Source organism: Pleurodeles waltl, chromosome 11 (assembly GCF_031143425.1).
Source record: "Pleurodeles waltl isolate 20211129_DDA chromosome 11, aPleWal1.hap1.20221129, whole genome shotgun sequence".
NCBI lineage: Eukaryota > Metazoa > Chordata > Amphibia > Caudata > Salamandridae > Pleurodeles > Pleurodeles waltl.
Window position 1 is genome coordinate 954,622,866 of NC_090450.1, and position 13,626 is coordinate 954,636,491.

The 13,626-nt window shown below is 46.8% G+C and overlaps 1 protein-coding gene across 1 annotated transcript in view; it reads right to left on the reverse strand.

The window, feature by feature from the left end:
- Window positions 1–385: 385 nt before the first annotated feature.
- The window catches only part of LOC138266411 (solute carrier family 2, facilitated glucose transporter member 11-like), a 137,794-nt gene continuing 124,553 nt past the window's right edge, over window positions 386–13,626 (reverse strand). The window contains exon 12 of the mRNA XM_069215180.1: window positions 386–12,668. Within this exon, the coding sequence (XP_069071281.1) occupies window positions 12,468–12,668 (201 nt within the window). The 3' untranslated portion in view covers window positions 386–12,467. The remainder of the gene's footprint in view (window positions 12,669–13,626) is intronic.

Sequence of the window (13,626 nt, forward strand, 5' to 3'; positions counted from 1 at the left end):
TTGTCCAATGTCTTAACAACAAAGATTAATAATGAAGGCCTCCATTACAATATACATACAATTTCTTCTGAATTTTGATGGAAATAACCACAAAAATGTATATTTAAACAATACACGCTTTATTTAATACCAACACTTCTCCGAAAGAGGACCTAGAAAAGGAACATGGACCACCAGAAGAGTAGCAGTGACCCAAGGAGGAGCTACGTCTAGTGAGTTATTAAGGGAAAAAAGAGAGTTTGGTGCAAACAGCTAACCATTCATTCCAGTGGCTTAATGAATCCTTCACTAATCCACCAACCCTACCTCCCGCCATAGTGACCAACCATTCCAGATACTGCACTCTTCATCCCTTTTTGAACAAAGAGGACAACCAACAAAACAGGAAAATAAACCAAATTTATTGCATTATAATAATAAATAACAGAACAACATGCTTATTTTTTTCATGCAGCTGAATCTGTGCTACGGAAGGGCGTGGCAGGCTCAGGTTTATGGGCACCATATAACTCCTGCTAGCCTACAGTTCATGGCCATCAGCAGTATACATCCAGAATCTTTACCAGCAATTATCCAACTCGCGCATCCTCTTAAATAAATAGGTCAGTGTGAAATGTTTATTACGCTCACGTATTTTGAAAAATTGTGTGTTTCACAAATTACTTGAAATGTCAGAAACTATGCATTGTGAAATTTGTTCTAGCAGAAAATACTTAGCGAGACATTTACATTTTCTCCGCCAACCAGTCTTGACTTTTTGAACACGAGGCATGGCCTTGTGTTCATTTTTCACTTCAGAGATTCAAAAGTTCATCCTGCACAACTTAGACGTAATTTTCCTAACGTTTCATGTAATTTCAGAGAAAAAAATACATAATTATGTACATCTTTTACTTTAAAGGCCAGTTTTCACTACTTGAGACATGACAAAGCTTAATCAGTTGTTGGCAGCCATATCTTCTCGGTCCCCAAATGAAGTCAAAGGACACCACTGCATGCAGAAATTCTAAATTTGGAACATTGTTTTGGACAGTTGACATCATTGTTAAGAGCCCAGGCAACCAGAAACTATGTCACATTCCCCAGGGGCAGGTGTAGCAACCACGAACCGGAGATGGAAACGTGTAGACACAAACAGATGCGGAAACCCAGTGATGCAAAGCTCTACGGAAGTTTGCAAAGAGAGGAACAGAAACTAAAAGGCATTTCCCATGCATTGTAGACGATAAGCAGGTGTAACAGAAACACACTGACTGCATCTGACTGAGAGTGGAGTAAAAACTGACCACAAAAAGCGGAGAAACAGTGCATTATCCTAGAACGCAGACAAAAGGCAGACAAATGTCAACTGTTACATTATGTTACCAGGCAGGCCATGCAATGCGCTCTCTTGCATGTATCATTACCAATCATGTATATACCGCTGAACGATGGATGGAGAGTGTTGTAGTGTCCATCGGCTGCATGTCAATTATAAACTTAGGCAAGAAGGTATAAGCTGCTCTGCCAATAAAGTCAATGTGATTTTGAATGTGTCTCCTATTCATCTTTGCTCTGAAACATTAACCTTCCACCTCCAAGACGAATAAACACTGAGATTGCTCAATCATACAGCACCCCTCTCGCAATTGGTTGCAGCAATCTGGCAAGCGGCCAATCAGCAAAGACACCTGACCCTTGGCACTGGGAAGTAAGTCCACGTGGTCATGGTGGCAATCAATCACTCGTGCCTCCCGCGTGAGATCTCTACTGGCGTCGCCCAACATGGAAACAATGTCCTCAAGTGACATAGGGTGACGGTCCTCCGTCTGTAAGGGAAGCTGAAGCTTTTTAACGCAAAGATCTTCAGAAGAGGCCAATGGGGAACATGCCCAGGGTCACCCCTCGGAGTTGTGTAGGTGCTGAGGTCATAAACTCATGTTATAATTTACATTTCATACTCGGCTCAGTTCTCACTCACGGGTGAAAGCAGAAGCCTCGATTTCCATAGCACAGCTGTGTTTTGACCCTAAGGACCGGTTCGGGATCAATCAGTATAATTCAGCTGCCATATTTTGGTAATGATGGTGGGGTTTCTTCTGCTTAGGCGTTGGCTCTCCTTTCAATCGTTTGAAAGCCCTGCCACCCGGTGGTACGATGGCATCCTGCTTCCAAAGCGAAGCACAGTCGAGCACACTCTCTGGAGTGACCCATTTGTAGCCAATGTTAGGACTTGGTTGACGACTGAGTGGCTAGTGGGAAGTTAATACGTGAAAGATCAGAGCAAGGAATGGTCATATCACAATAATGTTAGTGTCTTTCTAAAGTTTCCATCCACTGAAACCGATTTACAAAGAGAAAGATAAACAAGGATTGGGAAAAAGTAACATGTAAGATGTTTCATCAAGCGTAACTGGGCCACAGAGAATAACCTGCGCTTAGCAACTAACTGCTTAGGAACAGGGAGACGCAATGACTTAGTTGCACAGTAAGGTCATAATGCACTGAGCTTAACAGATCTCTGGGACTCTTTTACATTAACACTTGAGGTAGGATCTACACTGGATCAGGCAGGCAAGCGATCGCAAAGCCCAAATGAATGCAGGATCAAGCTGCCAGACTCTGCTTGAACCTAAACAAATATACTGGCTCTCATCACCCAGGCACTTAAAGGACTTCACTGGCGACCATGGGCGCAGAGAATAAAGAACATAAGGCCTGATTTAGAGTTGACGGACAAGTTACTCCTTCACAAACGTGATGGATATCCCATCCGTCTTATTATGATCCCGTTATATCCTACAGCGGACGGGAGCGGACGGGATATCTGTCACATTTGTGATGGAGTAACCAGTCTGCCAAACTCTAAATCAGGCCCAAAGTTATTGACTCTATTTTCAAAGAGCACCTGTGCCACAACTCAAAATACTGCCAGCGAATGTCTCTGCGCTGCCCATTAGAGACCTGAGATTGAGTAAAGTTAACAAGATTGCACCTAACTGACTAATAGAAGGTACACCAAGGCACCTCAATCTGTGTAATGTGTGGTGACCCTCGTGGTGGGAGGCCTGCTTGCAGCGCTGCAGCAGTGAATGTGAGACGCACACTGGAACTCTGGTTAGGGCAGAAGATTCTGTGCGGTCCTCTCCTGTTTATTACCTCTGGCCATGCCTGCCCTGAAGGTGTCTGCAAATGCTTCTGGTGAGCTGCTGGGCATCTAGACCGTAGCCCACCAGCACATTACATCTCGCCCCAATTTAGTTCAAAATATCAACTGCTTGCAACACACACAGAGGGGGTCATTATGACACAGGCAGGTGGTGATAATGTGGGAGTATTAATTATGACCGTGGTGGACCCACGATGGTAATACCGCTGATACCACCAGGCTGCCGCCAGCCTGCAGCCTGGCGGTTGTAATCCGCCAAGGCAGTGCTGCAAGCAGCGCTTCCCTGGGGATTACCAGTCCCCATCTGCCAGCCTGTCCATGGTGGTAAGCAGCGCCATGGAAAAGCTGGCGGTATGGGAGACTCGGGGGGGGGGCCTGCAGTGCCCATGCAGTTAGCATGGGCACTGCAGGGGCCCCCATGCACAGCACCATCTTGCATTCCACTGCCCGAATTACGGGGAGTGGAATGTGCGACGGGTGCAGCTGCACCCGACGCACCTCAACATTGCCAACATTGCCACCGGCTCAATTACGCTGGGCCAGCGGGCGGAAACTCTGTTGAGGGCCATAGTCTCTGAGCCTTTGGCTTGGTTGTGGATTGGGCCGTAGTCCAGGTCGCCGGGGATGAAAGTGGCAAGTGTCCTGGATCGCAGAGGCATCCCCTGCCTTGGGGGTTTCATCCTTTTGACTAGGTCCCATGTCATTCGCTTCATGGCTCCTGGTTTCCGACACCCAGGGAGTGGCGTCCCACACCTTGCTGTTGGGCTCTGGATTATCTGTGGGGCCCTCTGGACCAGGGACTTTCCGGACCAACAATATGTTTCGGCTGACTTGTTCAGTTCCCTTGCGGGCAGTAACCATTGTGCTAGACATTGAAATGACTGTCCACACCCCTGGCTCGAACGGGGTCCGGAACTTCCACCCGGGCCTCCGGTCTCGGATAATCACTCAATCTCCAATAGTGAGGTGGCGGTCGTACGCCCGCCGCTTCTTGGTGGCTTGCGCATTAGTCTCCTGTCTCTTCGCTTGAGTTGCTTCGGGGGTCGTAGTGCAGCGGTTTCCACCCAGGGCACAAAGGTATTGTGTCACACATGACTCCCTTTAACTTCAGGGACCATGGGGTCTGTTGTGTTGTGCAGTGAGGTATCCTACAATACCCTCTCAGGAACCACTGTAGACTTGATTCAGGGTCAGCTGCTTCCAGCGTGGCAATCCTTAGCGCTTTGTTGAAGGTGCGCATGAATCGTTCGATCTCCCCATTTGCTTAAGGCCATTGTAGGGTGATACGCCGATGCTTCATCCCAAACTGTTCGAGCATTTCTTTGAAGTCTGCCCTGTGGAAAGGTGGCACATTGTCTGTTTTGATTTTTTGCAGGAAAACCGAACATTGCGAAAATCTTTTCTAGGACTGGAGCAACCTTAGTGAAGGCAGTGGACTCAATTACCTCTACAATCATATATTTGGAATATCTATCCACATTACGAGGAGATTCTCCCATCGGGAAAGCTCCCGAAGTCGAGGCTCACCTTGGACCAGGGAGCTTTGCTTGGTTTTTCAGTGATGACAGGTACTGGGGCATCGGGTTGCTCGTTAGCTGGGAGGCAGGGCACCTCCTCACATAGTCATTCACCATATCTTCCAGATGAGGGAACCATACTTTTTTCGCATCCATGATTTCATTTTTAGTGTCCCTTGGTGCCCTTCGTGGGCCAGGGTAACTACTCTCTCTTGAAGGCTGGCTGGTATCACAAGTCTTCTTCCTCTTAGTATGAGACCACTCGGGGCCACACTGAGCTCCCTGTGAACTCTCCACAGTTTTGTGAGTCTCTCTTTGTCCTGGCTGGACCACTGGTTCGCATCCTTTAAGAATCCTTCCCAGGACTCACCCAGGAGGGCTTCCTTTACCTTTGCCAACACCGGATTTCGCCCAGTTGGAGTGCTTTAGGGCAGACGTTCATAATGACCATTTGAACGTACTCATCAGTTTGATTGTCACTTGTCATGCCGTTGTCCGCCGGGTGTCACAACAGGAAGTCCTCAGGATTTCTGGCACCTGGGCGGTAGGTGACTTACATTTGATAGGGCTGTAACTAAATGGCCCAGCGTTCTATGCGTGGTAGAGGGTGCTGCGCTATGCCTTTGAAAAGGGGAACCAATGATTGATGGTCTGTCACTACTCTGAAAGCCTTCCCGCAGAGGTAAGGGTGGAAGTGCCCACTTGATTGCTAAAGCCTCACGTTCGATCTGGGCATAATGCATTTTGGTTAGCATGAGCACTTGTGTTAGAACAGTGCCCAGCCCCACGGAGCTGGTGTCCACCACCAATTCAGTCCTTTTTCTTTGATCAAAGTACACTATATTGGTCTTGCTCAGAAGCGCTTCTTTGAGGTCTTGAAACGCTCGCTCCTCATTACCGTCCAATGATCAGGGCATGTCTGTTTTCGTGAGGGCGTGTAGGGGTTCTGCTAAGGTGGCTAGAATTGGGATGAGGCAGCCAAAGTAGGTGGTCATCCCTAGAAAACGACGCACTTCGCTCATAGTTTTTGGCGCTGGGGCTTGTTTGATTGCTTGCGACTTTCGTGGGTTGACTTGTACCCCTTCTTGGTTAAAGATATAGCTGAAAAATTCAATGGACATTTGGAAGAACAAACATTTTTCCTTATGGAGGGTTAGGCCGTGTTCTGCAAGGCACTGGAGTGTAGCTTGGAGGTGCTGGTCCTCCGCAGTTGCAAAATGGATGAGGATGTCATCACTCACATTCATGACTCCAGTTAAGCCCAAGAGTGTGTCTTGGATGGCGTGTTGGAAAACTTTGTTGCTGACGAGATGCCGAAATTCAGCCTCTTATACCTTCTGAGCCCCAGGTGCATGGAGAAGGTGGTGATATACCTGTTCTCTTCGGCCAGGCGGACTTGATGGTATCCCGCATTGAGGTCCAGCTTGGAGAACCAACACAAGCCATTCAAGTCAAGAATGATGTTGTCAATTGTTGGCGTTATATGCCTTTCGCGTTTGATAGTTTGGCTGGGAAGGCGCATGTCGATGCATAGGCATGTTTATCCTGACTGTTTGGGTTTTTCCACGATCACCATGGGGGATACACATGGTTTTGGCCCTGTCACCTTCTCGATAACGTCTTGTCCTTCAAGGTTGTTCAGTTCTTGTTCGACCAGCGGACAAAGGTGAAAGAGGACTCGCCTGTGTCATAGTGTTTTTGGCATCACTGACTTGTCAATGTGTAGCACAATGGGTGGGGCTTTCAGGCACCCCAAAAAGGTGAATAGTGTAGGGAACTGACACAGTAGTTTGTTGACTTGGAAGGCTCTGACGCTTCTCGCAAAGGACACCAGTCCTAGGTCTTCGGCCAAATGGCTGCCAAGCAGGGTGTCTGCTTCTCGGTCAACAATGTGGAATGTGGTTTGTGCTCCTTTATGGCTCGCCTTCACCTGGACTGTTATTCACCCTCAGAGGCAGCAGTGTGTGGCTCAAGTACATGTAAATCTTGGTGCTTGATGGCATTATCGATGGGCGAGGTTCGAGGTGGCGGTATTGTTGGGTGCTTATCACATTGACTGATGCGCCAGTGTCAATTAGTGCTTTCACTCTGGACCCTGCTATATCAACAACACAGGTGGGATGAGGGCGTCAGCACTTCTTCAGGTCATTTGTGAATTGAACGAGGAACACATCTTCTTCTTCCAGTGAGGAGTCTCTATACACATTTATCCACTTCTTCTCTTGCTGGTCATTCTTGGATTGTTTTGGGTCTCCAAGTGACAGGTGCCTCACTTTGCTGGTTATTGGGCATCTTCCATGTGCTCCCCTTCCCCGTCACAGTTCCGAAGTGATTCATCTCTCCGCACAGCGAGCACTGCCATCCTTGCGCAGGGCAATCCCTGGCGGCATGTTCCACCCACCCACAATTCATGCAGCGCGGCCCTTGTCTCACTGGTGTCTTGGGCTTGCCTTTTGTGCGTTGTGTCCGTTCTGCGTCCACCCTTTCTACCTTGATGGTCGGGCCTTTTGCTGGCATTTGGGTGAATGCTCCATCCATCTCAGTCGCAGGGGTTGAGGAGAGGTCATGTGATCCGGCTAGTATCAGGATGTCATCAAGGTTGATGCTGGGCTGCCTTAGGATGAGGCCACTCATAGTTTTGTTGCAGCACCCTTGTATTATATGCGCATGTATCTCTTTCGGCTGGTCATCTGCTGTGCACGTGCTGGCTAACTCTCTCAGACGTGCGTAGAATTGGTCTATCGACTCCCCTTCCTGCTGATAAGCTTGGCGCAGTTTGAATCTTTCAAAATCAGGGTTCAGTTGCGGTTCAAAAAGTGCAGCAGTAGAGATCTTTTGACGGCCTCATCATGCTCTCACGTGGGAATGAAGTAGTTTTCCAGCAGCCTGATCCATATTTTCCACCGGGGTGAGGCTGTAACAGGGTCCGCTAATTTGCTAAACGGTGTAAGCGCTCCGACCACAGTGTGCTGTGGTAGGAGTAGAGCAGGAGCTGCAGGTCGGTCATCTGCCATGTTGAGTGCGGCGCGGGGCATGTGTGCAGGTGGTATGGTACCCAATGTTCCCACCTAGGTCATCCCGTAGGCGTACAGGGGTGCGGAAAGGGGCAGGAGTGTAGTGAAGCACTTACTGTGCGAGGCACATTGACATTACGTTTGGTATGCACCGTATTTCAGTCATTAGGTTGTGGTGGTTGTAGCGTGCTGCTCCCGATGATGCCAAGGTGCTTTGTGGGGTGCAGTGTTGCTGTTGTTACTATGGGACTGGTGCTCCGAGGTCCATGCGCGAGGAGACAGGCGTGGGCCAGGAGTGCTGGGAGTGCAGCTTGGAACAGTGCAGGCAGCAAAGCTTCAGGTGGGTGCCGCAGGCCGGTCGCACGATCCCTCAGCACTGAGGCACTTGTGAGGAGGTTTGGCCGCAGGGCGTAGAGGCCGCTGGCGATGGCATCGCCATCAGCAGAGGATGGCCTCTAGGCGCGGACGCGGTCAAACTAGCAGGTGGGCAGGGCGGCTGCTTGTGCGGGCAGGCGAGTCGTCGGGCTCTGGGGCTTGTGTGTCGGTCTTGTTGCAGTGCGAGGGAGGGACCACCCGACCCACCAGCGTGGTGACCCTCGTGGCGGGAGGCTTGCATTCAGCGCTGCAGCAGAGAATGCGACACGCACACTGGAACTCTGGTTAGGGCATAAGATTCTGTGCGGTCCTCTCCTGTTTATTACCTCCGGCCATGCCTGGCCTGAAGGTGTGCTGCTGGGTGACTAGACCGTAGCCCACCCTCACATTAAATAATGGGCACAATACTATGGAATTCAGTAGTATGCATCTTAGAAATCAACCAAATGTCTTGTCATGCAAAAGAAACCTGAAGACAAGCCTCTTTAAAAATGCTTTTCATTCTCACCTCAGGGCAACTGTAGTTTACCTTCTGCTCAGATCAGAAGAATCACAGCAGGCACATCTGTCCCATGGACTCGTACCGAATACATCTCTGTCACTGCAGTAGGTAATATCTAATCCCAAATATCGAAGGGGCAGAATATTGTTACCACAATATTGTTGGACAAAATATCGAAAGGTTAGTGCACAGTCCGAGGTAAGGATTTACTATTCTTAATGCCACATCTACGAAAACCACATCTGAAGTTAGGCATAGAAAATGCATGGCAACTTACATTTCAATAATCGGTCCCACAGTATTGTTGTAATAATATATTGTTCAGTTGCTATTTGAGATTCGATACTTGCAGCCTACCCTATTTCTGCAATGAAACTCTCAATATCCAACTGCAATAAGCATTACATCCCAAGGCGGTCAGCTTCTGGAATGGCTCAAATCAAAAGGTCCTGCAGGAAAAGATGAAATGGCATTCCTGTTGGACCAGGTTGTCAAGGAAGTACTGTTTCATGAACGTGTGTACCAAATCCCACGTTGCAGCCTGAAAGATGTCAAGGACAGGCCTTCCTCATGCCACTTTAGAGGGTATCAGCACTGGCCCTACTGGAATTGGTCCACAATCTCTCCAGAGGCTGCTTCCTCACCAGTGCATAGCAGATCTTAATGCAAAAGACCATCCACCTTTTCTGCACCAGCTTACCATTATTTGCCCCACAGAACCTCAAAAAAACTGAACGTCCAACCATTTACCCTTTGTGCGATAATGTAAAAGCTCAAAGTTCTTTTGCAGTCCAGTCAATGGAGCCTCTACTCCTCTTTCCAGGGGCGAGGCAGAGAAAAAACAATGGAAGGGTGATGGATTGTCCAACGTGAAAGGGAGTCATGACTTTCTGCAAAAAGGCCGCTCTGGTCTTCACCCCAGTTCGACTGAAAAAAAGGTAGTGTAGAGCAGCTGTTCAAAGAGAGAGCCTAAAACTCGCCCTAATGAGCTGAAGCAATTGCAGATAGGAAAACTTAATAAGACGCAAAAAGCTGCTCTGCATCTGCTACAAGGGAGTACACATGAAGAAAGTGAGGACCAAGCTGATTTCCACAGAGGATCACAAGGTTTTGGTCAAAAACGTATGTCTCAAACTTTTTATAAACCTCATCACAATAGGTGACTTAAACAAGGACGGCTGATCAGGTATATGGAAAAAGGCCGAAACTGCTGGCAAATAACCTTTATTGGTGCCCACTGCAAGTCCTCTCTGTGATTTAAATCATGTAGTCTTTGGAGTGGACATAGCTCCCTTGTGGACTGGTAGTTTTGGTTAGAAAAAAACAACAGATAAGAAAAAGTGGGAGTGGAGCTTGGAATGGCATACAAATGTGCAGCAAGAAAGGAAGTGACATTGCCAGGCACTGGTGGCAATTATACATAGGTCTGTGTGTCCCTTCTGAGGCGGAATGAAGTTGATATGGAGCCGCACAATGCCATCTACTGGTGCGCAGACACATTTGTTCAATCTTCTGAATCCAGTCTGGTACCTGGGGTATTCCATAGGTGAGGAATCTGTAGTTAGAAGTACCCATCATAAGTGTATTTTTTCTAAATACAATGATAGTCTGAGATTCGTTATGCTGGTAAGCTATTATAACGGAAGACATAACTGATTAATGATAAGCCTATATCTCTCAGCTACTACAGCACTGTTTCCTGGGGACATACTGAGCTTGAATATGAAACTAATATCTCCTTGTTGTGATTGACTATATATGAACTGTAAATGCATTACCTATGATCTCCTGGGAGTAAAGTGAACACATGGATTTTTGTTTGATTCCATTTCTATGGTGGGAAATACCTACTATGCAGCCCAGTTGAGTTTTATGTGACAGTCTGAAAATGTTACCAAAAAAAATGAGCCTATAGAAAAGAATGAGAATGAAAAGTAAAATTAGGAAAACACAGGGACCCGTAGAGGATGAACAAAACAATTAATAAGTGCTTTAAACCCAGTTTACAAATATTACTGGCTGCAACAGGACCAGCAGTTAAACAGCACATAAACACATCCCAATGGGACATACATCAAGAGCATTCTAAGAATATAATATTTTGGGAACAGAGTCTTTACCAAGTGTGGCAAAAAGCAGAGAGGCCAGCCTATAAAGACTGTACGATATGGGTACAGTGACCTACACACAGGATATGATGTAGGGAGGCAAGTCTTTAAGGAGTGCAAGATGCAGGCAGTTTAGTTTATGGAGACTGAAGGATATAGGCACATAGGTCCAAATACAGCTAACAGCAAAAGTCAATGTGGAGTGAGCCACATCGGTCCTCATCTATACTGAGTGCAAGATGCTGTGAAATTTGACTATACAGAGTGAATTTCAAAGAGGAACAGTCTGAATGGAGTGCAAGACAAAGCGATACAGACTGCAATATATTTGTTGACTGATTTCATGTATATAGTGAATGACAAAGGAAGGCTAGTCTGTAGCAGGTGGAAGACAAAAGGAAATAATCAGAAAACTGCAGGTCTCAAAGATTTTTGTGGGGCCAGGTCAAAACCTTCAGGTCGGTCCCTTTGCAGCACTTTGTTTCAAATATAAAAAATGTTCACAGAGAATGAAGGAAATATTACTGCTCCAGCATCTGCTGCTATATTGTCGAAGGCCTTGTTTGCTGCCACATCATTAATAAATAGTGCAGGTTTGCTTTAGAGCTTTATTTATAGAAGCTGCAGGAGCACAAGACCCTGAAAAGTGCTGGGTCTGATGCATAATGCCCACTCTGCTCCATATACCACAGCCTTCGGAGACTGGGGGTATATAGAGCTAATGACAAATGCTGGCCAGCCTGTCTGGAGTTCAATAAAAAGGGGGGCCCTTTTATAAAGGTTACAGAGTGGCCAGACTGTATGGAGCCTACTGTGTAGAAACGTCTGTTCATACACAGTGCTGGAAACATGGAGTAAAACCAGTGCTAAGAGTGCAAAGGGTTAACCTTCTTTCCTACAATACTGTAAAATGGAGACAAAAAGGTGGAGATAGGTGAGTACCTGCCTCACCCTATGCTGTACACCAAATGGCTTCATATTTGGTCATTTTGTCATCATAGTATGGTTTGATTTATTCTATGTGAGCCTGTTCTGGCAATTAGATCATGGTTGATTTTATTGCAGCAGTCCTCTAATTGCCATTAAAGGATGATGAACGTCATCTTGGATGGCTTGTTCTTAGTGTTACGGCATGGTAGATATGATCTTAGCATCCTTTGGTGTCATCACTTAATGGTGGGCTTGATCCTAAAGGATCCTATCTTGACATTACAGTTCGGTGGATTTGATTTCAGTGGAATCTTTGTTGTAATTTCAGCACAGGGGACTTGATTCAATTCGGTCTGCTATTGTCAATAATTCGAATAATGTTGACTTTGATCTTTGTAGGCCCATTTTTCTGTTAGAGCATGCTAGCCTTTACCTCTGAAGTTTTGTGTTGTTTAGAGTATTACGAATAGGATACTGATTGAAACTTTGATTTTACTGGGACTGTTACTGTCATTAGATCATGTTGATTTGATCTCAACAGATCCCTATTGCCGTTAGAGTATAGTGAAGTTGATTTTGGACAACGAGGTCATGTTGATGTAGCCTGGTGTGTTTGATAGTGGTGGGACCTCTGTTGCCAGAGCATGGTGGCTTTGATTTTGCAAGGTCTGTTATTGTCAATACAGGATGGTGGACGTATCATTACCTTATGGGCAGTTTGATCCTGACAGTCCCTTTGTTGTTATTGCTTGGCAAATTTGATCTTGGAAGACCTGGCCCTGCTGTTACAACACAATGGGTTTGATGTCCGCAACCCTTTGTAGTCAATAGAGCATGCCTGGTTTGAATTTGGGACATGGCCCACTTAAGTCATCACAAAATGGTGGATTTGATTTCGATGGGTCCGTTTAAAGCCTTGGCTGTGGCGACGCCTTTGAAGTTCCGCTTGTTGAATTCTTCTGTAATTTCCAGCAGGGTCTTTCCTTTGGTCTCAGGGAGGAAGAAGCCAACATAGATGGATGTGCAGACACAGACAGTGAAGAACGGGATGTAGCAGAAGTGGCCCAGCCCTACCTAAGAATGAAAGAAGAAATCGAACCACTTACTCCATTATGCTGAAATATGGAGCCACCGCCCTTCCTTTACTATCACAAATGACATTTAATATCACACATGACTGACTCTACTAAAGTTAGTGCCCAAGAGCATCTCCCTGCCCGATCCTTCCTCTGTGCTGAGGAAGACTTTGCCTAATCAAATAATTCACATGTATTAACCCTGCTTGTTCAAGTAATGTGGGACTTCTCTAGGAATGGTAATGGGGAATGTAAGCAAGCGGTGGTACTACGCAACGGGCTGAAGGATTGACAGTGAACGTTGTCCTGCCTACCTGCAGGAAAGTGTCCTGCCTACCTGCAGGAAAGAGGCAGAAGTGCTGCTTCGGGAAAGTGTTATCTGTTGGTAGGAATGCTGTTGATATGCTGTGTTAAGGCTGGGAAGTGGAAGGGTCCAAGTCTGACGTGCAGGAACCCTAGACGCAGGGATGCTGCAAGATGGAACGGTGTTTGGGCACTGGATGCTTGCATATTCCAGGGAATGCTTGATGGGCATGGACTATGTACACTGCAGGCCTGGTGTAAGTATGCTGTAAGGCACTGAATGTAGGGGTGTTGTAAGACACAGTGTGAAGCAGTTTGCTCAGGGATGCTGTGCAGAATATATTAAGTGTGCTGAATGCCAGAATGCTACAGAGAATGATGCTGGAATGCTAGTCTGCTTTAAGGAATGTTGTAGGGGTGCTGAACAGAAGGCTATTATAGGAAATTGTATAGGAAAGGTGGAGATAGTGATGCTATAAAGAATGACGCATGGGCAAAGAATCTGTGGCTGCTCTATCGAATTGGTTGAAGTACTAAATGTTGGGAGGCTGTTGGAGACAGTGTAGGAGTTCTAGATGAAGGGATGCTGTAGGGGACGGTGTAGGGGCCCTGGATAAAAGATGGCCAAGTAGGGGATGTTATAGGAGAATTGG